At 25.3% G+C, this 27,953-nt stretch overlaps 1 protein-coding gene across 1 annotated transcript; it reads right to left on the reverse strand.

The window, feature by feature from the left end:
* Positions 1-2,022: 2,022 nt before the first annotated feature.
* On the reverse strand, positions 2,023-3,267 carry LOC146872108 (uncharacterized). Its single transcript, XM_085664365.1, has 3 exons — positions 2,782-3,267; positions 2,378-2,716; positions 2,023-2,292 (listed from the first exon to the last, which is right to left on the reverse strand). Exons 1-3 carry the CDS (start codon positions 3,265-3,267, stop codon positions 2,023-2,025), a joined length of 1,095 nt encoding a protein of 364 aa, XP_085520491.1.
* Positions 3,268-27,953: the final 24,686 nt, after the last annotated feature.

The raw sequence follows: 27,953 nt of genomic DNA on the forward strand, positions 1-27,953 counted from the left end.
AATGATATCAGTGATAACGATTACATAAATATTAATAATTATACCAATAATAATAATAACGATATTATAACTATAGTAATAAGAAGACGATAAAATCGATAATAACGATATTAACGATAATAATAAAGATAATTGTAATAATAATAAGAACAATAATAATAAGAACAATAATAATAATAATAATAATAATAAGGATAATAATAGAAATAACGATAATAACGAAAATAAGGATAATGACGTTAATAATAATAATAATAATAATAATAATAATAGTAATAATAACAATAATATCGATAATAATAAAGGGAACGATAATAAGGAAAATATCCATAAAATGGATAATAACGTTCATAACGTTCATTACGATAATAATAGCATCAATAATAAAAGTAACAATAATAAGGATATTGACGCTAATAACGATAATAATGATAACGATAATAATAATTGTAATAATAATAATAATAATAATAATAATAATAGCAATAATAATAACGATAGTAATAAAGATAACGATAATATCGATAATAACGATAATAACGATAATAATAACGATTATAATAACAATACCGACAATAACGATAATAACGGTAATAAATTTAATAACGATAGTATTAACGAAAAAAAAAATAATAATAATAACAACGATATTAACGTTAATAACGATTATAATGACGATAATAATAATAATAATAGTAATAATAATAATAATAATAATAATAACGAAAATAAAGATAATAACGGTAATAACAACGATTACAGGAAAGTATCGATAACACAGAAAGTAATTTTGTTTCTTTTTCTTCTGGCCGGAGACTGCCAATCTTGACACAATAACCCAGGGTCCGCGACCGCTATAATAACGATTCTTTATTTGGTTCCCCCATTAATGTCCCTAGAGTGTCGCGCTCACCGTTGGAATAGGCACTACCAACTAAACTCGTTACCATCCTGGAGACATAGTGAAACCATCCCGGCACCGCCATGTGGCATTACTTCGGGATTGCGTCACTGCATCAGGTCCCATTACGGGACACTCCTTTCCGCTATACGGGGCAGGAGCATGGAGCAACTTTGGGGACAGGTCTAAGGGCCGCCCATCTCCTTCTTTTTTCTGCGCAAGATGGCCCTGACGTACCAGGCCACCCTGTTCCACTCCTCCTGACCTCGAAGCATTCTCTCGACAACGTTGTTTGGCGAGATTTTTCTGAGGACTTGCACCAAGGCGAGTCGTTAGACGCTTCACCGGGCACATTAGAAGGTGTGGTGGATGTCGTCGTCAGTCGAGTCGCTATATGGGCAGGTGCCATCTGCAACTTTCCTCATTTTGGCGAGGAATGAGCAAAACAGACCATTCCCCGTCAAAAATTGGATGAGGTAGAAATCGACTTCTACCGACTCCCGGTTTAGCCAACTGTCTGGCCAACGGATGAGTCGTACCGTCCATCTGCCCCGAAGCTCCTATTCCCATCTGCTTTGCCAAGTCTCGATGCTGGTGGACCTGTCGAGCCTTCATGCCTCCTCCTTTCCCAGATCGAGCCTTTGGAGGTGGACGGATTGTCTCTCCTGTGTTAGTAGAACGATCGGCATTACATCCGTGATCACTTGCACCGCGGGTTCAGACACCGTGTGGTAGGAACAAGCGATTCGGAGAGCGCACCTCCTCAGTACCGCTGCTATGCGCTACAGGTAATTGTCGTGTCGCAGCGCCTCGGCCCAAACTTCCGCGCATCAGTAGCATTCCGTACAGCATCACTGCTTCGGCTGCGCGTATCAGTAGTCGCCTTATGCACGTTCGGAGTCCGTTGACTTTGGCCATGAGTGTGTCAAGCGATGATACCACTTTTGCCGTCTTGTCGGCTATCCTAATTATGTGCTCACCAAATTTCAGCTTGTTGTCGAGCATTATACCTAAGTATTTGACAGTCGACTTAGTCTGGACCGCCGCGTCTCCTAAAATGAAGCTGCGCAAGGTGTTGATGCGCTTCTTCGTAAGTAGCATGATCTCTGTCTTTTGAGCTGCTAGAGATAGCCCGTTGTCTTCCATTCAGGAGCCGACCCTATGCATGACATGGTTGAGCAACAGCTGTGCCCCTGCATATATCGTACAGTTATGATAACTGCTATGTCATCTGCGTTCCCAACTAAGAAAGCACCTTCAGAGACTACCACACGTATGATACCATTGTAGAAAATATTCCTGATATCCGGTCCCAGCATGGAACCCTGGGGTGCTACCGATGTCAACTCCAAGCTTCTTGGGCCATCGCCAGTATTGTATTCTAGGAAGCACTCGTTTAGATAATCCCCGAGAGTTCCAAGTATATACCCCGGATAGCTGAAAATTCGTTCGAGCGCATCCATTGCCAAGTCTCACCTGACGGAGTTGAAGGTATTTCTCACGTCTAAGGTGACCAGCAGACACAAAGGACGAGATAGATGATTCCCTCGCTCCGTTATTTTTGCGGCCGTGACAATCAGCTGGACTCCGTGGATGGTTGAAAGACCGGATCGAAATCCAAACTGGCGGCTGACAAGATCCTTCGCTGCCCTCATGGGTGCGTGCAGACGTGGCCAAAGCAGCTTCTCCTGGATCTTGCCAGCCGTATCGAGCATGCAAATAGACTTGCATGACGGATGGGCATCTGCTGGACGCTTGCTCTTGCTTATGAGCACATGTCTGGGTTTCTATCACGGGGCGGGGAAGATACGCTCCCTGAGGCACATGTTGTACATATTTAGCAAAAGCTTGGGGAGACTCTGCGCGACGGCATTCATTACTTCCGCTGGAAGGCCGCCTGTTCCTGGAGCTTTCTTATTCTGAATGGAAAGTGCGGTCCTGAGTAGCTCTTCCTCCGTAAATTGTGGCTCTACGAGGCTGCAAGGCGCAGCCGTGCCAATGTCTCTCTTCGGCTGCGAGGGGAATAGGGTATGATTGATGTTTTCCATTGTCCTCGCGTCCTGAGGGATTCCTTGCGTGTGAGTCCCCATCTTGCGAGTGTGGATCTGGTACACTAATCCCCACGGATTCTGATCGACATCCAAGCACAGCTCCTTCCAGCACCGTCGTTGACTGGCCTTGATGGTTCTCTTCAAAACTTTTTTCGCTGCTTGATACTCTGCGGCCAAGGGAGCATCGTCGAGTTCGTGTCTCTTCGCTCGTTGTGCTAACCGACGAAGCCTTAACCACTTCCTGCGAAGATCTGCGACCTTGTTCGTCCACCAGTATGCAGAAAGCCTCTGCCGTTTCGTGCTCTTTTTTAGCATCGCGCAAGCATTTTAAAAGAGCTGCATAGGTGCTGCCGTAATCATCCTGGCTTATGTAGTTGACGATAAACACGCGTAAGCAATATGATGGGATCTCCAACCTTCATCTACGATTGTAAGCAGCCTCTCTCGATCCATTCTTGCGATGTCCCACAGGGAGGGTCGCTCTGCACTTGTCACGGCTGGCCTCTTATCGTGTACATCGGATAGGATCTACTGATGATAGCTACCGGTATAATCCTCGATCTCCCACCAGCCTGCGACTGTGTGTTCGTTGGCTGAAGAGATATCAGAGATCGTCTCTTTGTAAGCAGGCCTTCGGAAAGTTGTCGTCGAGCCTGTTTTGAGTACTGCTAGCTCCTGTCTCGACAGCACCTCCATGATTCGTCTTCTTCTGGTGTCTGGCTTGGCCTCCTCCCATTCGAGAGCTTTGGGAGTGAGATCTCCAGCCACAATGATATTCCCATGCATTTCCTGCAGTGCGTCTTCCAGATCGTCCAGTTTGGTCTGGAAGTCGTCTATCCGGTCGTATAGGAAGAGACATGAGCTGACATAAGTCATCGAGTTATGTCTCACACAAACGTAACTGCATTCTGAGCTCATGCACGAGGCGCTCGACTGGCTATAGTCGACGCAGCGGTTGCATCGACTCTCTTCTGCTCTACGCCTGACCGTGCAGCTGACGAAGCCGACCAGCACTCGGCCGGATTACAAAAGCTTCGCAGCTGCTTCCTCTTCTATTTTGACGATGGCCAGGAGTTCATGTTTCGCGTCGGTTTTCGTCATTTTAATATCGAGTTTCCCCGCGTAGTCTGGTACAGTCCGCTTTAAGTTCTCTTCGACTTCGAACAACGATGTGCAGTAATTGCAGTTCCGTTTCTCCAGCTTAGCTCTGGGGACCAGTGCCGTGATACTGCTCGTGTTTCTTACTTCTTTCCTCAGGATTTTTGGGAATTAGGCCCTATTATCCGCAGGCCTCTTCTTGAGTTCGAGGAGAACCCCTTCCATTCTGGTCTGCCGGACCGATCTAACGAATAACCCTGCGGCGCTGGTCCTGATGCGCTGGGGGATGGCTCCGACAACGTCTGCGAAAGATTTACCATGCGCAGGTTTCAGGAGGATCGCGTCCGGCTTCGTTCTCTATCTCGGCCTGTCTTCGATTTGCTTGACTTCTTTTTCTCCTACTGTGGGTGTTTCGTCGCTTTTTTCGCTGGTTTTTCCTTATTTTCTTTCTTCTTGGCTGCTTACGTCCACTTGGTGGCTTAGGTCGTCGTCGCATATTTCCTCGGTCTTTTGAGCCTTTCTTTAGGCAACTGCGGCGGGCTTGTGGCTACTCCCTTAACTGCGCCAGCATCTGTAACCGAATTTGCCCATTGTCTCTGAGAAACTAGGGCGAAGGTCCTGGCTCCCTTATTGACCTTTTTTCGAGATATATACATGAACTCGAGGCTGTCACTGATGTCCCCCAGTTCTGGGAGTCCTTGCTTAACCGCATTGTTTACGTTTCGCTGTCTAGTAACAGACGACTTAATTTTGGCAGGAAGGACTTTCGCTTGCGCAAGTATCTCACTTTCTACATTTTGTGATGTACACTTCGCAGGCAAGATAGGTGACTTCAAGCCGGAGAGCCGCATGATATTCACGGCCCTGCAGCATTTTGTCACCCCTCCAAGTGGCCTTCTTCATATCTTTCCCTTCCTGACGCTTTTATCACTCCGACAGGCAAGTCGCAAACCCGTTGTGCCATTCCTGATGCATTATCCAGTGCTGGGGTCAGGTTGCTTATCCCAAAATCTTGGTTGTTGCTGGATGACGACAGCGCGTGGCCAGACTAACCACCTCCACAGGAAGTATTAACAATAATAGTAATAGTAGATATAACAGCGTGAATAATAATGTTAATAATAATAGTAATAAAAATAATAATGAATATAATAATACATAATATAATATAATAATAAAAATAACGATAATAACCATGGTAATGTAATAAACCATAATAACGTAAATAACGATAATAATATGTCAACAATAATAATAACGACAATGACGATTATAACGATAATACCACTGTTAATAATAATAATAACGATAATAACAATAACAGTAATTATACCGGTAATAACGATAATGACCATAATAGTAATAGAACGATAATTATAATCGTAACTATAGTAATTACGATAATTATGATAATAACAATAATATTAATGATATTAACAGTAATTAAGAAAATATCGGTAATAATGATAATAATAATAATAACTTTAGTACCTGTATTAATAACGATAATGTAGATAGCAAATTATATCTATAATAACGACAAAATCAATAATAACTTTGATAATGATAATGACGAAATTAATATTAATGATTATTAATCAAAGGATAATATTTATAATATTAATAATAATAACGATAATATTGGAATTAATGATTATAAAAATATTAATAACGATAGACACAATTATCACGACAAAAACGATAATAACGTAAATAATGTCGATAGTTATACCAATAACGGTAATTATAATAATAACTATAACAGCGACAATAATAACGATATTAATAATAATAATAATAATTTCAATAATAATAAAAATCATGATAAAAACATAATACCGATAATAATAACTATAATAGTGATAAAAATAACGATAGCAATGATAGTAGCGATAATAGCGATAATAACGATTATAACGATAATAATTACGATATTATTAAAAACGATAATAACGATAATAAGGATAATACCGATAATAACGTTAATAACGACAATAATAACGATAATAGTAAAATAGTCTTCATAACAACGACGATATTAACGATGATATTTACCACAATAACAGTAGGAACGATAAAAACGTTAAAAACGATAATGACGTATATAACGTTATTAACGATAAAAGGAACGATTACAAAAATAGTAGCGGATATATCGACAATAATAAATACCATAATAATAATAATAATAATAATAATATTAACAATAATAATAATAATAACGATAATAACGATAATAATGTTATTAACCATAATATCATTAATAGCGTCATTAACCATAATAACGTGAATAACGATAATAATAATAGCGATAATATTAGTAGTAACAATAACAGCGAAAATAATAACAACAATAATAATATCTATCATAATAATAATAATTATGATAATAACAAAAAAAGATAATAACGAAAATTACGGTTTTAACAATAATAACGATATTAGTAATAGTATTTATAAAAGCGACAATAGCAACGATAATAATAATACTTATGTAAATAGTAATAATCATTAATAACGATAATAGTAATAATAAAATTAATAACGATAATAATACTAATAATAATTACAATGATAATGATAATACTAATGATAATATAGAAAATAATGAAAATAAAGTAAGTAACGATATATTAACGATAATAATAGTAGTAATGGTAAGAGCGACAATAATAACGATAAAAACTATAATTTCTATAATAATGACAGAAAGAATAGTAATAATAATTATTATATTAACAATGATAATAGCTATTACGTTTATAACGTTAATAAGGATAATAAAAAATAATAACGTTAACAACATTACTATGGTAATAACGTTAATAACGACAATAATAATTAAGATAATGACGATAATAACGATAATAACGATAATATTAACGATAATAACGATAATAACGAAATCAAACATAAAAACGATAAGAACGATATTAACGGTAATAACGTTATAGACAATAATAATTATTATAAAGATATTAGCGATAATATCGCTTGTAATGATGAAGATCATAACATTAAAAACGATACTAACGATAATATTTTTATTATCGAATATGAAGATAATTGTAACGATAGGAATAATAGCAATCATTACCACGACGATAATAACGAGAGTAACAACGATAAGAATCGTTATTATATTAATAAAAATAATGATAACGATGATTATGAATATAAAAATAATAAAGATATAAGTGATAATAACAATAATAACGATAATAACGATTGTAACGTTAATAAGATAATAATAATAACTATAATATAACTATAATAACAATTATATTGAAAATGATTGATATTTTAAAAAAAATATCGATAAAAATGATGGTAAATGTAATGACGTTAAAAACGTTAATAACTATAGTAATAACGATAATATTAGTAATAATAATGTTAATATTAATAATAGTGATAATTACAAAAAACCAATAAAAAAGTTAATAATCATAATTACTCTTATAAGGTTAATAACGATAATAAGTCGATTATAATAATAATACCAATAATGTGGATAATAACGATAATAACCATATTAACGATAAAAACGATAATAACGGTAAGAGCGTTATTAACGATAATTACGATAAAAATTATAATAACTAAAATAATGATAATAAAAGCTATAATGATAATAATAACGATTTTAACGATAATAATGTTAATAAATATATTAACGTTAATTATGGTACCAATAATGATAATATTAATAATGAAGATAAGAACGATAGAAAAACGATAATGACGGTAAAAATAACGATAATCATGATAATGACGATAATAACGATAATAATATTAAAAATAGTAATATTAATAATAATTGCGATAATAAAGATATTAACGATATTACCGATAATAACGATAATAACGATAATAATAATAATAACGTTATTAAAGTTTATAACGGGAAATTCGATAATAATGTGAATAACGATAATAATAACGATTATAATAATAATAACGGTAATAAAGATAATAATGATAATAAAAACAATTATATCGTTAATAACGATAATAATAACAACAATAACGATACTAACCATAATTACGACAATAATAACGACACTAATAATAATAATAATAATAATAATAATAATAATAATAATAATAACAGCAATTATAACAATAACGATAATAATAATATATACTATAATTACGATAATTAGAATAATAACTGACAAAACAATACTAATAACGATAATAATAATAACAACGATAATAAGGATTAAATGATTATAATAAATTTATCAACGATAATAAGAGCGTTAAAAATCATAATAAATATAGTGACGATGCTAAGTATAATAATGACGATAATAATGAGAGTATCTATAAAAATCATAATGATAACTATGATAACAACAATAAGGATAATAACAATAATAAGGATAATAAACATATTAAAAAAGTTAATAATAATATTAATGATTTTAATGATTATAACAGCAATACTAATAATACCAGCATTAATGATAATAACTCTAATTACGAATGAAACGTTAATAACGGTAATATTTACTATAATAATAATGATAACGATTATAAAGGTGATAATGGTAATAATAACAACAATAACGAATACAACGATAATAACGATAATAATAACGATAATTATGATAATAAAGTTAATAACGATAATGACTGTAACAAGATAAATGGCGATAATAATATCGATGATGAAGATAAAAAACACGACAATTACGATAAAAACGATAATAACGATAATAATAATAATAATAACGATAATAACTATAATATATTTAATAATAACGATAACAAAAGCTGTAATAACGATAATGAATATAATAATAACGGTAGTAATAATAACAACGAAATTGAAGATAATAACGATAATAATAACAATAACTACATTTATAACGATAATAACGGTAATAATAAGGAAAATAACGATAATAATAACGTTAATAATAATAATAACGATAGTAATAACAATAATGTCAGCAATAACTTTAATAACAATAACAGAGATAATATCGATAATAATAACGATAATAACGCTAATAGCGATAAGAATAATGATAATAATGATAACTATACCAACGATAATAACGATAATTAAGATAATTACGTTAATAACAATAATTACAATTATAATGATAATAATAAAGAAAATAATAATAATAAACATAATAATAACAATAATATAAATAACGACAATAATAATATTAACGGTGAACACGATAATAACAATAATAACGATAATAATAACAATAATAATAATAATAACAATGAAAACCATAATAACGATATTATTAACGATAATAACGATAATACTGAAAATAACACTACGAATATAATGATAGTAACGAAAATAATAATGACAATAACGTTAACAACAATAAAACCGGTAATAATGTTATTAACGATATTACTAATTACGATAATGACGATAATAACGATAATAATAACGATAATAACGATAATTATGACTATGATAACAATAATAACGATGGAAACGATAATAACGATAATAGCGACAATAACGTTAATTACTATAATATCGGTTATAACGTTAATAACGTTAATATTAACCATAATAATAAAAATAAATATAATATCGATAATATCGATGATAACTGTAATAACTTTAAAAACGATGATAACGACGGTAATTATTAAAATACCAATAGTAAAGGTAAAAGGATAATAACGATAAAAATGATTATAACGGTAAAAACTTTAATAACGGTAATAAAGATACGAACGTTAATAACGATAAATATAAAGATAATAATGAGAGTAATGATAACAGCGTAAATAATTACAATGTGAATAATAATTACTATTACTATAATAAAAACGACAATTACATTTTCTATTATAAAGGTAATAACAACAATAGTAACGACGATAAAAACGATGATGATACTATCTATAATAACGATAATTACCATATTGACCTTAATAACGAAAGACATAAAGGTAACAATAATAGTAATCATAATAGCGACGAAAAAATGATAATAATAACATTAATAATAGTAATATTATTTATTATAAACATAATGAATATATTTATAAGAATCACAATAAAAGAGATAATAACGATAATATCGATAGTTCCGATAATAACGGTAATAATAACGATAATAGTAAAATAGTGAACATTACAACGACGATATTAATGATAATAATAACCATAATAATAGTGAAAATAATAACAATAATAATAAAGATAATTATAAAAATAAAAATTATAAAAATAATAACGATAATAACAATAATAACGATAATATCAGTGATAACGTTAATAAAGAAAATAAATATGATAACAATAAAAATAACGAAAATAACGATAATAACGACAATAACGATATTAACGTTATTAACGGTAATAATAATGATAATTGAATACTACGGATGACAGCGAAAATAATAACGATAATATTATAAATAATAATATTAATAATAATAATAACGATAATTATAAAAATAACAATAATAAACTTAATAACGATCATAATGTTAATAACGTTAATAAGGATAATAATACGAGTAACGATAACAGCAACAATAATTACAATAATAATAGTAATAATTATTATTATAATAATAACGATAATAAAAATTACGATAATAACAATAAAAAGGGTAATAATAAAAATAATAATGATAACAACGATAATAACCATAATAACATTAATAACAATAATAATAAATACGATATTGACGATAATAATTAATAAATAATAATAATATAAATATTAACGACAATAATTAGTAAATAAATAATAACGATAATAATTACGACAATAACGTTAATATTGGCAACAACGATATTAATAGTGATAATAATGATAATAAGTATAATAACTATAAGAATGAGTATATTAACGATAAAATCTATAAAAATAAATATATAAATTATAACAATAAAAACAATAATAACGACACTTACAGTAATTACGATAATAACGTAAATAACGATAATAATATTTCTAGGGATTACGGTGACAATAATAACAATAATAATAATAGTAACTGTAATATTAAGTATAATAATTATAATAATAATAATACATATAATAATATCAATAATAATAAAAATAACGGTAATAAATATAATAAAAGCAATAACGATAATAACGATTATAACGTTCAAAACGTTAATAATAACGATAAGAATAATTATGATAATAACGATAATAACGATTATTACAGCGGTAATAATATTAATAACGGTAATAATAGTAATAACATTAAGAACGATATTAATAACGATAATAATAATAGTAATCATAACATCGACGACATTAACGATGATAGTAACAATAGTAATATAATAATAATATAAAAAATGAAAATAAACATTAAAATAATAGAAATAATTATAAAAATAACAATAATAAAGATAATATAGATAATAACGAAAATATCGCTGATAACGGTAATAACGTTATTAACGAAAATAATATCGATAATATTAATAATAACGGTAATAACCATAATAACGATACCAACGATATAACGATGATAATATGAATAACGATACTAATATCGAAAATAATAATAATAAAAATATTAACTATAATAACGATACAAACTTAGTAATGGGTATAACGATAATGACGATAATAACAATAACAATAACAATAATAGAAAATAACGAAAATAATAAAAATAACAAAATAATCTTTAGCAACGATAATAACGGTAATAATAACGATAATGATAAAATTAACGATAATAACGATAATAAACATAAAAATAACGTTAAAAACGATAATAACGGTAATAACGATAATAACAATAACAACGATAATGACGATAATAACGATAATAATTATGATAATTATGATAATAACGATAATAACTATAATATTGACGATAGTAATAGTAGTAACGCAAACCACGTAAATTAAAATGATAGGAATAATAATAATACCAACGAAAATAATGAAAAGACGATAAAAAAGATAATTGCATTAATAACGATAATAACGCTAATTATTACTATAAATATTATAATAAACATAATAGCGATAATGACACTAATAAAGTTAATAACAAATAATAACGATAAAGATGATAGTAATAAAAATAATTATAATTAGGATAATAACAATAATAATAGTAATAATGATAATAATAATAACAACGTTAAATATAACACTAACAGTAATAAAGGTAATAACGATAACATCAATAATAACGCTAATAACTGTAATAACGATAATAACAGTAATAATAACGATATTAATGATAGTAATTATAAGAGCGGCGATAATACCGATAATAATAACGAAAATAATATTTATGATGATAATAACAATGACGATAATAAAAACAATAATAACGATAACAACTGTAATAACGATAATAACGATTATAATATTAATAACGTTAATAACGATAATAGTAACGATAAAATATAAGTATCGATAACGGCGATAATAACAACGGTAATAATAATAATAATAATAATAATAATAATAATAATAATAATAATAATAATAATAATAATAATAATAATAACAATAATATTAAAGACGAGGATAATGACAATAATACTAACAAAAATAATTACTATAATATTAACGGAAATAATAATAATAATAAAAAAAAGAATAATAATATAAAAAATGAAAATAATGATAATAATGATGATAATGATAACAATGTTAATATCGAAAATAATAATAGTAATGATAACAACGACAATAATAACGATAATAATAATAATAACAATAATAATAAATGCTATAATAACAATATTACGAAAGTTACGATAACAACGTCATTAACGATAATAAATGCAATAACAACGATATTAATAAAAAAACGATAACAACGACAATACAGGCAATAACGTTAATGATAAGTATAATAAATATTGTAATAATAATACTAGCAATAATAATTACGATAATAATAAGAATACCTATAATAAAAATAATAAGGATAATTACAATAATGATGGTAATAATGTTAATAGAGATAAAAACGAAAAAAATAATAATAACGATAATAACGATAATAACCATAATATTGACAATGTTAACAATAAGAATGATAGAAACGATTATAAAGATAATAACGTCATTATCGTGAATGACGATAATAATAACGATAATAATAATAGAAATCATAACAGCAACGATAATAACGATAGTAATTACGGTAATAATACTAATAATATTAATGATATTTATAAAAATAACGATAATAAAGATAATTGCGATAGTAACAGTAATAACGTTGGCTTAATACCGATAATAATAACGATAATAATAATAATAACAATAATAACGATAACAACGACAATTACCTTAATGAGTAAAGGTAATAAAGTAAATTACCTTAAAGGTAAAAACCATAATGACGATAATAATAACGATAATAATAATAATAAAGGTAATAATGATAATAACGATAACAACGATAATAATGACAATCATTACATTAATAATTATAATAACGATAATAGCTTTAATAGCGTTAATAATGATAATAATAACGTTTGTAATAATAGTAATAATATCAGAGCCGTTAATAACGATAAAAATATAAATGTTAATGAAAGTAGCGATTGCAACGACTATAATAATGATAATAATAATACCGATAATAATAAAAAAAACGATAACTGTAATTGTAATTATAAAAACGATATTAACGGTTATAATATTTATATAATTAACATAAATAATAGAAATAACGAAAATAAATATTATAACGATAATAACAATAATGACGACAATAACGTAAATATCGATAATGACTATAATAATGATAATAAAAACGATAATAATTATAATTACGATTATAATGGTAATAACGGTAATAATAGCGATAATAATATTAATAACCGCTATAACGATAATAAAAACGGTGATAACGTAAATAATAACAATATTAACGATAGTAACGATATTAACTCTAGTAATAACGATAATACCGATGATAACGATATTAACGAAAATAACGATAATAACGATAATGATGATCAAACCGCTAATAAGGTTAATTACGATATTAATACCGACAAATGTAATAATAGCGATAGTAACGGTAATAGCAATAATATCGATAATAATAACGATAATAATAATAATAACAATATTAATAATAATAATAATAAGAAAAATAAATGAAATAACAATAAAAACGATTATATCGATAAATCAATAAAAATCGCGATAAAAATGATTATAACCACAATAACGATAATAACGTTAATAACGAAAATAATAACAATAATAATGATAATAAGTATAATATCGTTAATAGCAAAAATAATATCTATAGTTATAATAATAACGTAAAGAGCGATAATAACTATAATAAATATAATGAGGAGTAATATCAATAATAATAGTAATAATAATATTTACGATGACAATAAAAATAACAATAATAAATATAATAGCGCTAATAACAGTAATAATATCGATAATAATAATAATAACAAAAATATAGACGATAATATTAAAAATAACGATATTAAGGCCAATACCGATAATAACGTTAACAATGTTAAAAATAAAGATATTAATAGTAGTAACGATAACATCGATAATAATAATAATAATTGTAATAATGATAAAAAAAATATTATAATAATAACCAAAATAATAAAAAAATTCCAAAAACCATAATAACGATAATGATGATGATGATAATATGAACAATAATAATGATAGTAATTTCGGTAATAATAAATATAACGATGAGAAAGATAATAAAGATAATAAGATCGATAATAACATTAATAACAATAATAATAATAATTATATTAATAATAATATCGATAATAATAATAATAACTATAATATAGAAAATAACGGTAATAACATTAACAAAGAGAACAATAATATCAATGATAATAAAGATATTAAGTTTATTAATAACGATAATGGCTATAATAACGATAACAACGATAATAATAAAGATAATAATAGTAGTAGCGATAACAGCAATAACAATAGGTATAATAATAATAATAATAATAAAAATAATAATGAATATAATAATGACGATGATAACGATATTAACGATAAAATCGTTAATAACGATAATAATACCGATAATAATAGTGGCGAAGAAAACAGCGAAAAAAATAAAGACGCTATTAACAATAATAATAATTTTATTAATCACGATAATAATACAGAAATACAATGCCAATAATAATAATATTAATTATAATAATAATGACGATATTAAAAAAAACTATAATAAAAATAATAACAACAATAATAACGATATAAACGATAAATACGGTATTAACCATAAAAAGGACGATCATAACGATAATAACGTTAATAACATTAATAACGATAACATCAACAAAACTAATAACAACGATTACAGCGATAATAATGATAATAATAATGATAACCATAGTATTAACGGTAATAAAGAATATTACGATTATGATGGTAATAATTATAATAATGACAATAATTATAATAACTATAATAATATAAAAAACAATAAGAAAGATAAAAATAATAATAACGATAATGATAATTATTACGAAAATAATGATAATATCCATAAAATAAATAATAATAATCTTAACCACAATAATAAAAATTATGTTGATAAAGATAATAACGATAATGATTATAACGGTAATTACGGTAATAACTTTAATTATAATAATAACGATAATTATAATAAAAACGATAGCGACGGTAATAACGTTAATAACGAATATAAAATAATAATGATAATAAAGGTAACAACGTTAATAACGATAACAATAATAATAACAATTATATCCATGATGAAGATAATACCTATAATAACGGTTATCACAATAATATTGGAAATAATAATGATAATAATAATTATAATAATTATAATAATAATTATAACGGACATAAAGATAATAATAGTAATAATAATAATAATAATATTAATAACAATAATAACAATAATAATATCGATAATAGTAGTAGTAACAATAATAACGATAAAAGCGTTAATAACGATAATAACTATAATAATAACGATAATACCTATTATAGCTGTAAAAATAACGATAATGCCAATAATTACGATAATAACGATAATAAGGTTAATAGGATATTAATAACAATAGTAATAATATTACAATTATAACGATAATAACTATAATAATAACGATAATAATAGTGGTAACAATAACAGCGAAAATAATAATAACAATAATAATATCAATCATAATTAAAATAACTATGATAATAACAAAAAAAACAATACTAACGAAAATTACAGTAATAACATTAATAACGATATTAATAATAGTATTTATAAAAGCGACAATAATAAGGATAATAATAATTCTTATGACAATAGTAATAATAATATTAGTAACTAGAATAATAATAATAATAATAACAACAATAATAATAATACTAATGATAATACACATAATAATGAAAATAACGTAAGTAACGATATAATAACGGTAATAATAGTAGAAATGGTAAGAGCGACAACAATAACGATAACTAATATTTCTATAATAATAACAGTAAGAATAGTAATAATAATTATTATGATAATAATGATAATAGCAGTTACGTTTATAAGGATAGCAAGGATAATAAAAAAGATAATAACGATAACAACATTAATACGGTGATCAGTTTAAAAACGACAATAATAATTAAAGTAATGACAACAATAACGATTATAATAACAATAATAATTACGATAATAACGATAATAACGATATCAAACATAAAAACAATAAGAACGATATTGACGGTAATAACGGTATTATCAATAATAATTATTATAAAGCTAATAGCGATAATAACGGTTATAACGATAATAATGAATTTCATAACATTAAAAACGATAATAACGATAATATTTTTATTATCGATAATAACGATAATTGTAACGATAGAAATAATAGTAATCATTACAACGACTATAATAACTATAGTAATAACGAAAAGAAACGTTATCATATTAATAAAAATAATGATAACGATGATTATGAAAATAAAAATAATAAAGATATAATTGATAATAACAATAATAACAATAATAACAATAATATCGAAAGTAATTAAGATCATAAAAATAATATAGATAAAAATGCTAGTAAATATAATGAAGTTAGTAAGGTTAATAAACGTAATAATAACGTTAATATTAATTATAATAATATTAAAAATAATAATAGCAATAATTATGATAAAATCAATAATAAAGTTAATAATCATAATAACGCTTATAACGTTAATAACAATAATAAATCGATTATAAAAATAATAACAATAATTTGGATAATAACGATAATAACCATAAAAATAACGATAAAAACGATAATAACGATAACAACGATAATGACGACAAAAACGATAATGACGATAGTAACGACAATAATTATGATAATTATAATAATAACGATAATAACGATATTATTAACGATAGTAATAGTAGTAACGAAAACCACGTAAATTAAAACGATAGTAAGAATAATAATAATAATAATAATAATAATAATAATAATAATAATCATCTCAACGAAAATAATGAAAAAACGATAAAAACGATAATTACGCTAATAGCAATAATAACGCTAATAATAACGATAAATATCATAATAAAGATAATAGCGATAATAACGATAATAAAAGTAATAACATATAATAACTATAACGATGATAGTAATGAAAATAACAATAATTAGAATAATAACGATAATAATAAAAATAACGATACAAACGTTAATAACGATGATAACGTTAATAACCATACTAATAACGATAAAAACGACAATAACAATAATAATAACGGTAATAAAAATAATAATAAATATTATAATATTATTAATTATAATAATAATATTTACAACTATAGCGATAACAATGAAAATAATAATAATAATAATAACTATAATAATGATACTAATGATATCAATGATATCGATTACAAAAATATTAATAATAATACTAATAATAACAATAACGTTATTATAATGATATTTAGAAGAGGACGACAAAAACGATATTTACGATATCAACGATAATAATAAAGATAATAGTAATAATAATAAGAACAATAGTAATAATAATAATAATAACGATAATAATATAAATAAAGATAGTAACGATAATAACAATAGTAACGTTAATGACGATAATAATAATAATAATAATCATAGTAATAATAATAATATCGATAAAAATAACGGTAATAAGGAAGATATGCATAATAAGGATAACGATGGTATTAACGTTTATTACGATAATAATAGCGATACTAATGAATGTAACGATAATAAAGATATTGACAATAATAACGATAATAATGATAATGATAACAACAATTATAATAATAATAATAATAATAATAATAATAATAATAATAATAATAACACAATAATAATAATAATAATAATAATAATAATAATAATATATATATAATAATAATAATGATAAAGTTAAGGATAATACTGATAATAACGATAATAGCGATAATAATGTTAATAACTCTAATAACGTCAATAACGATAATAGTAATAATAGTGACAATAACTGCTAATAATAATAACTAATAATAATAACTAAAATAATAATAACAATATTAATAATAAAAACGATAATAATAAAAATAAAGCTAATAAGGATAATAACGATAAAAACGATAATGGCGACAATAGTAATATAATAAATAAGATAACGATAGTAATAATAATAATAATTATTATAACATTAATAACAACAAAAATAATTTGCATAACGATAATGAGGATAATACAGATAATAATGATAACAACGAGAATAACAGTATTATTAAGTATAATGATAATAATAATAACGATTATAACGACAATAATAACGAAAATAATCATAAAAACGATAATTACGATAATAACGATAATAACATTAATAACAATAATAAGAGCGATAATAATAATAGTAACGATAACAGCTACAATAATAACAATAGAAATAATTATAACAATAATAATAAGAATAATATTAATAATAATAACGATAATAATGGAAATTACAATAATAACAATACCTATAAAAGCGATAATATTAAAGATAATAAAAGTAAGAATAATAGTAATAATAATAATAATATTAATAATAATAATAATAATAATAATAATAATAATAATAATAATTATATCAATGAAAAAAAAATAATGATACTGAAGTTAATAACAATAATAACGATATTAACGAATATAACGGTATTAATTGAAATTACGATAATAATAACGATACTAATGAAAATAACGAATATAAAGATAATAACGATAATAAGAACAATAAAAATAATAATTATAATAATAAAAAATATAAAAACGAAAATAACAGCAATAACAATAATAAGGATAATAACGATAATAGCGATAGAATTTACAATAAAATTCATAACGATATTACGATAATAACGTTATTAAAGATTATAATAATTGTAATGATGACTGCAACAATAAAAACTATAATAATAATAATAATATTAATAATAATAAAGGTAGTAATAAAAATACTGTTAATAAATATAATAACGGAAATAAAGTTAGTTAAGATAATAATTACGATAATAATAATAGCAACGATAACAGTGATAATAATAACAAAGTAATAATAATAAGAATAATAATTATAATGTTAACTCTATGTCGTCCACACGTCTGGTAAAAATTTATTCGCTTGGCGCCAGTAGCGCTAACTCGGGTTACTTGGCTTGTCGCCGACCGTTCTTAATATTATCGTGAGGTTATAAATTATTAAATTTTACTAATCCTATCTTTAGTTCTCATAAGTCTCAACCCTGTTCCCCTTCCATGAAATTTCGAAGATATACATAAGTAAATAAATACACAATTTGTTTGTTACATATATTTGTTTTTTTTGCATTTTCTTTGATTCTTAATATTTATCTTTCGTGTGGTAAGCAGCAAAACAATCTCCAAGATGTAACGCAACTCCACAAGTCTTGCACATTAAGTTTGTTAGTCTTCTTTTTTGTTTTTGGAACATACGTGGCAGTTTCTTCGTTTTCGTTTATTCGTTTCGTAAATAAGTACTAGATGTTGTTGCTTTATGTGTCCGGAAAGCCTGTGAACCGAGTCTTGAGAGGTACGCGATATAGTGGCATCCTCAAAGTTGTGCTCAGAAGTAGGGAGATTGTGTTTTATCCAAGAATCAGACATATTCAATAAAAAGTTGTAAAATCGAAAACTCTTGTGTTCTGTATTGAAATATTTACATTTATGGAATGCATTAAATAATGCACAATTAAAGAAGTACATTCAAACCTTTTTTCACCATTTTATAGTTTTTCTATATATAGGGTAATAGCTCAAATATTGGTCTGACCGATCCACTGCTTTCATGTATTTGTTATAGTCTAAAACATTTTCAGGTTTCTTTATGGTGTAATTGGTTTTTCTACATTTTGTTTGAGTGTTAGTCAAAGTAGCATTATGTATTGTAGAGATCATTCATATCGTATTAGCTTTCGAAGTTCTCCATACCTGTGTGAGTACTCCAACTTTCCGTTGAAGACAAGCTTCGAATACAATGACATTTACGTGCTTTAATTTTTCCGGAACTTCTCAGTTTTGTCGTACCGTTCCACAGACTTGAATTCTCTTATCAAGTAAATTCCCTGCAAGTTCTCCACTGTAGTAATAATAATCAATGTAGAGGTAATGCCACTTTCCATAAGAAGATTCCAATGCTTACATCACTTTTTTAGCTAAAGGCAGCCCAACGCCGGAGTATATCATGAATGAGGAAATGTATCCTGTAATCGAATCACACATCATCCAAATGAGTATGCCATATTTCGTAATTTTCGACGGATTGTAAACTTTAAAATCCAACCGTCCACGCCACGGTATCATTTCTTCATCAATTGTGATGATTTGACTTAGATTAAAATTTTCTTTTAACTTTTTGTGAAACTAGTCAATTATGATTTGCACTTTGAAAAGGCGGTCGGTATTATCAGTTTTATTGTTATTGTCGGAAAAATGTAAAAATGATAATATTTATCTGAATCGATTGCGAGACATCGTTTTACGAAATATCGGTGTGTCTATCAACGGATTCGTTGACCAATAATTATCGATCCTTGCTTTTTTTACAATACCCATAAGTATAGCAAGCTCAAACCATTCTCTAACTTCGGGTGCTTTAACGTTCACAAATTAGGCATATTTTTTATGCTGTTTCCTTCTACCGCAATTTTGACTGTAGTACTTGTTGGTCTTAATACTAATATTGTCAAATTTATCATTCCCAATATATCATGCTACGATATCCTCGACGTTCTGTGTATCATTCGGAATTATGTTTGGAGACGGAGATCGTTCAAATTTATTATTAGTCCTCGATGCATCAAAGCCTCAACACTGTGCACTGTCTACTTCGCCTGATTCATCCGAACCAATTGGCAACCATAGTGTTCGCTGCATTCTTCTTATAGGTATTTCATTATCTTCCGACGATTCTGCTTTACTTTCATTTTTTCTATATCCATTGCCTTCTTATGAATCGGCCAAGTAGTTTAGAAGGTCAGACAAGACGTACGCGAATTAATCGTAAATAATCGTATCGTCTCGTTCACCTGCCACGACGAAAGAGAACAAGTAATTATAAACACAAGAAACTTGAGACTTATAAAAGTTATTGTTACCTAAACTAAACATCTACATTCTACAAGAGATATTAAAGAGCTGTTGCAGACCACTGAATGATTATATGCACACAACAATGTAATATCGCCGATCATTAGCTGATAATTTGCGCCCGAGACCATTGTGGTGTCGTTCGCCGAGCATTAGGCGATAATTTGCGTACAACACCACTGCCGAGTCGTTCTTGTTGGTTGCTGTTTTTCGCAATGCACCAATGTGGTGTCACTAGCCATTGTCCGCAATGTTGCGCAAGACACCATTGTGGTGTAGTCAGACAGCGTAGTGTATGAATACCGATAATAAAGTTAAGGATAAAAACAATAATAACGACAATAACGATAATAACGATAATAACGTTAATAGCGATAATAATAACTATAATAATAATAATAGTAAAGATAACATCGAAAGTAATATCTGAATTAATAATAATAATAATATTATTCATAATAATAAAAATAACGATAAAAACGATAATAACGATAATACCGAAAATTATAAAAATAATAACAATAAGAATACCGATAATGACGTTAAAAACGGTAATAATGATAATAACGATTATAACGTAGAAAACGTTAATTTATATAATAATAATGAAAATAATATGAATAATGATAATAACGATAATTACGATAATATTAACAATAATAATAATAATATTATTAATAATAAAATTTATAAAGATACTAATAATAATAATGGTAATAACTACAATAACTATAATAACGACAATAAGTGTAATAAAGTTTTTAAAAATATTAATATCGATAATATAGATAATAACGGTAATAATAGCGATATTAACGATAATATTGATGATACCATTCATTAAGATAATAGTAACAATAATAATAATAGTATAACAAATAATAATAATACCGTTAACAGAGATTATAATAACGATAATAATAATAATAATAGTATTAATAATAATAATATTAATTATAACAATAAGTATACATATATCTATAATAACAATAACAATAACGGTAATAATAATAATAATAATAATGATAATAATAATAATAGTATTAACCATAATAATATAAATAACTATAATTTCGATACTAATGATAATAAAGGTAAGAACGGTAATTACGATAATAATGACGATGATAATAATAATATCGATATAAAGGATAATAACGATTATAATAACGAGCGTAATGTTAATAACGTTAATAACAATAATAACGATACTATTGATAATATTGTTAATAACGATAATATAAACTATAACAATAATTGTAATCATAATAGCAAATTTAATAACGATAGTAATAATAAATAAAATATTAATAATATTGATAAATAATATAATAAGGATAACAATAAAAATAACAATAATAAATAAAATAACTATATAAACGGCAATAACGTTAAAACGATGATAGCTACGAAAATATAAATAACGATAATAACGACAATAACGATAGTGATAAAGATAGTAAGGATAATAACGATAATTCCGATATTACCGGTAATAGCAATAATAACGTTAAAACGAAAATATCTAGAAAAATATTATTAACGATAATAACGAAAATAACGATAGTATTGATGAACATTACAATAATGACGATAAACGATAATAAAGATAATAACGTTAACAATGTTAATCGCGATAATAATAACGATAACAATAATAGAAATTATAACAGTGGTGACAAAAACGATAAACTATCGATAATAATAGTAATAATAATATTAATAATAATAATAAGGAAAATTTGGAATTAACAATAATAAAGATACTATCGATAATAAAGGTAATAGAGATAATTACGGTAACAACGTTAATAACGATACTAATAATAATAATAATATTAATAACGATAATAAATCTATTAACTGTAATAATAACGATAAAAACTTTAATACAGATAATAACGATAATAACGATAATATTAATAATAATAATAATAATAATAATAATAACAGTAATATTGTTAATAACGATAATAACGGTAATAACGTAAATAACTATAATAATAATAATAGCAATAATAGAAATAATTACGGTAATAATAACGACAATAACGATAGGAATGATAATATTAACGATAATAAAGATGATTATTATGATAATAACGATATTAACGGTAATAAAGGTATTAACATTAATAACAATAGTAATGTAGATAATAATAATAATTACGATACGAAAGAAAATAAAGATAATAATGGTGAAAATAATAGAAAATAACGATATAAATGATATTAACGATAATAACGATAATAATATCGATAGTATCGATAGTAAAGCAAATAACGAAAGTAATAACGATAATAACGATTACAACGATAATAATGATAATATCGCATAAACGATAATAATAACGATAATGATAATAATAATAATAATAACGAAATTAATGTAACTAACGATATGCATGATTATAACGCTAATAACGTAAATAACTATTATAATAATAGTAACAATAACAAAGACAATACAAGCGATATTAATACAAGCATTAAAAATAATAATCATAATAATAATAATGATAATAAAAATAACGACAAAAAAATAAAATGATAATAAAGATAATAATAACGCTAATAACGATAATAACTATAATAACGGTAATTATAACAGCAATGATAATAACGATTAAAATAATAATACTACTAATAATAACGAAAATACCGATGGTAACTCTAACAAAGCTTAAAACGAAAATAATCCCGATAATCATAATAATAATAATGATAGTAATGATAATAATAATAAAGAACGATATGGAGGATAAAATTTGTTACTTAAATAACGATGACAATAAAAGTAAGGATAACAGCAATAATAAAAACGACAATTATAATAACAATAATAATAGGACTAATGAGTATAATAATAATTATCATAACGATAGTAATAGAAGAACGATGATAACGAAATAGTAACGAACATAACTGTAGTAACGATTACAGCGAAAATAATAACGATAATAATAATGATAATAATAATAATAATAACAACGATACTAATAAAAAACTTATAATAACGATAATAAGGCAAATAATGATAATATTATCGATAATTATAATAATAATAACAATAATATCAATAATAATAATAATAATATTTATAATAATAATTATAATAATAATAATATGGATAATAATAAAAATGACGATAATAACGCTAATAACGGTAATAATGATGATAATAACAATAAAAAAGATAATTACCATAAAAATAACGATAATAACAGCCATTTCATTAATAACGATAATAATAACAATAATAGTAATAGTAATAATAATAATAATAATAATAAAAATAATAAAAATCAATAATAATAAAAATAATATCGATAATTATAAAGATAACGATATAAAGATATTAAAAATAATGACGATAAAAATAATAATACTAAAGCTAATAACGATAATTACGTTAATAATAGCAATTATAACAATAATAACATTAACAACGATAATAATACAGATAATAATAATAGTAGCCATAACAGCGACAGTAATAGCGATATTAATAATATTAATTAAAATAACAATGATAAAAATAATAATGATGATAATAAAAATGACAAAAATAAAGATAATGACGATATTAACAATAAATACGTTAATAACGGTAAAAATAACGGTATTAATAATAGAAATTATAACAGCGAAATTAATAACGATAATAAAAATAATAATAATAATAATAATATTAACACCTATATGAATACAAAAACGATTATAACGATAATAATAAGGATAGTAATAGTAGTAATGGAAACCGTGAATATAATAAAGGTAGTAATAATTATAATATTATAACAACAATGATATTAATAAAAATAAGGTAATAACGATAATAACGATAATGACGATAATAATAATTATAAAAATAATAATAATAAGAATAATAATAACGATAGTAATAAAAATAACGATATTAAGACTAATACCGAGACTAACGTGAATAAAGATTATGATAAAAGTAACGATGACAGCGACAATAATAACTATTATAATACTATTAATAAAATTAATAATCAAAATAATAATAACAATACTAATAAAAGTAACGATAAAAAAGATAATAACGATAATAAAGATGATAATAGTGATAATGATAATATTAACGATAATAACGATACTAACAATAAAAGTAATGAAAAAAACGATAACAACGATAATATTAATAATAACGATAATATTAACGATAATAACTAAAATAACGATAATAACAATAATAGACATAATAACGATAATGACGATAATAATAATAATAATAACAGTAACAATAATAATTAGAATAACGTTAAAAACGTTAATAACGATATAAACGATAAAAATAGCGATAATGATAATAAGGTCGATAATAGCGAAATTAAAATGAATAACGATAATAATAACGATAATAATAATAAAAATAATAATAATAATGTTAATAACTATAATAACGATTAAAATAATAATTATAATAATAATAACGATAATAACGATAATATGTTTAATTACGATAGTAACGTTAATAACGATAATAATAATAATAACGATAATAATGATAATAATATTGATAATAATAATAATAACGATATAAAAGATAGTAACGATAATATCAACAATAACGTTTATAAAGAAAATGGCGATAGTAATTATAATAACGATAATCACGATAATCGCAGTAATAATAACAATAATAATAATAATAACGACAATAAAAATAATGACTATAATAACGATAAAAACCATAATTACGATAATAATAACCATAATAATTATTTAACGAGAATAACGATAATATGGATAGTAATAACGGTAATAACGATAATAAAGCTATTAACAACTATAATAACGATAATAACGATAAATACGATAATAATGATAATAACGATATGAAGGAAAATAACGATTTTCCCTTATAATATAAACTATAATAACGTTATAATATAACATTATAATATAAACTATAATAACGTTAAGAAGAACGGTAATAACGATAAAAATAATGATAATAACCGTATAACGATAATAACAATAATAACAGTTATAACGATAATAAAGTTAATAATGCTAATAACAATGAAAGTAGAGATATAACGGTAGTTAATTAAGATAATATCGATAATAACTTAATTACGTTAGTAATAACGATAGTAATTATAATAAAGATAATGACTATAATAACGATAGTATTAAAATAATAATTATATTAGCGATAATTAAGAAAAAAATCATAATAACGATAAAGACGAGAGTAACGATAATATTAACGATAATATTAATAGAACGACAAAACGATAATGATGATAATTAAAAAGTAATTAAGGATAATAACGATAATAATATCGACAATAACGTAAATAATAGTGATAACGGGAATAATAACAATAATAACGATAATAACGATAATATCGTTAATTATGTTAAAACCATAATAATGACGATGGTAATGATAATAACGGTATTGACGATAATAACGAAAATAATAACAATAATAATACCGGCAATAAAGATAATAACGATAAAAATAACGATCATATTAGTAGAACGTTATACCAAAAATAACGGTGGTAATAATGGTATTGACGATAATGACGATAATAACAATAATAACGATCAGAACTATAATTACACTAATAACGATAATAATAACGATAATGATAATAATAACGATAATAATTTCGATGATAACAAATGTAACGAAAATAAAGAAATAGCGATAATAACAGTAATAAAGATAATAAATTTATTTACGAAAATAACGAAAATAAGGAAATAATGATAAAACGATAATAACGTTCACAACGATAATAATAGCGCTAATATTATAAGTAGCGATAACAGCGACAATAATGACGATCATAATAATAGAAACAAAATAATAGTGACAATAATATATAATAATGCTAATAATAAAAATAACGATAATAAAAATGATAACGATATTAATAATAATAACGTTTATAATAACGGTCATAACTTATATGAATTTATTACGATAATATCGATAATAACGATTATAACGTAAATAACGTTAATAATAAAGATAATAACGAAATTAACATTGATGAGAATAATAATAACGCTAGTAACGGTAATAATTGTGATAATAAAGATAATAACGGTAATAACGTTAATAGCGAAAATGATAACAATAATAATGAAATTAGAGAAACTTACGATAATACAGATAACAATAACGATAAAAATAATAGCAATAATAATAATAATAATTATAATTATATCAATAATAAAAAAATAACGATTATAGAATTATTTACGATAATAACAATAATAACGGTAATAA

This window comes from Vespa mandarinia, unplaced genomic scaffold, assembly GCF_050613455.1.
Source record: "Vespa mandarinia isolate Hongniang unplaced genomic scaffold, ASM5061345v1 scaffold_51, whole genome shotgun sequence".
In the NCBI taxonomy this organism is placed as follows: domain Eukaryota; kingdom Metazoa; phylum Arthropoda; class Insecta; order Hymenoptera; family Vespidae; genus Vespa; species Vespa mandarinia.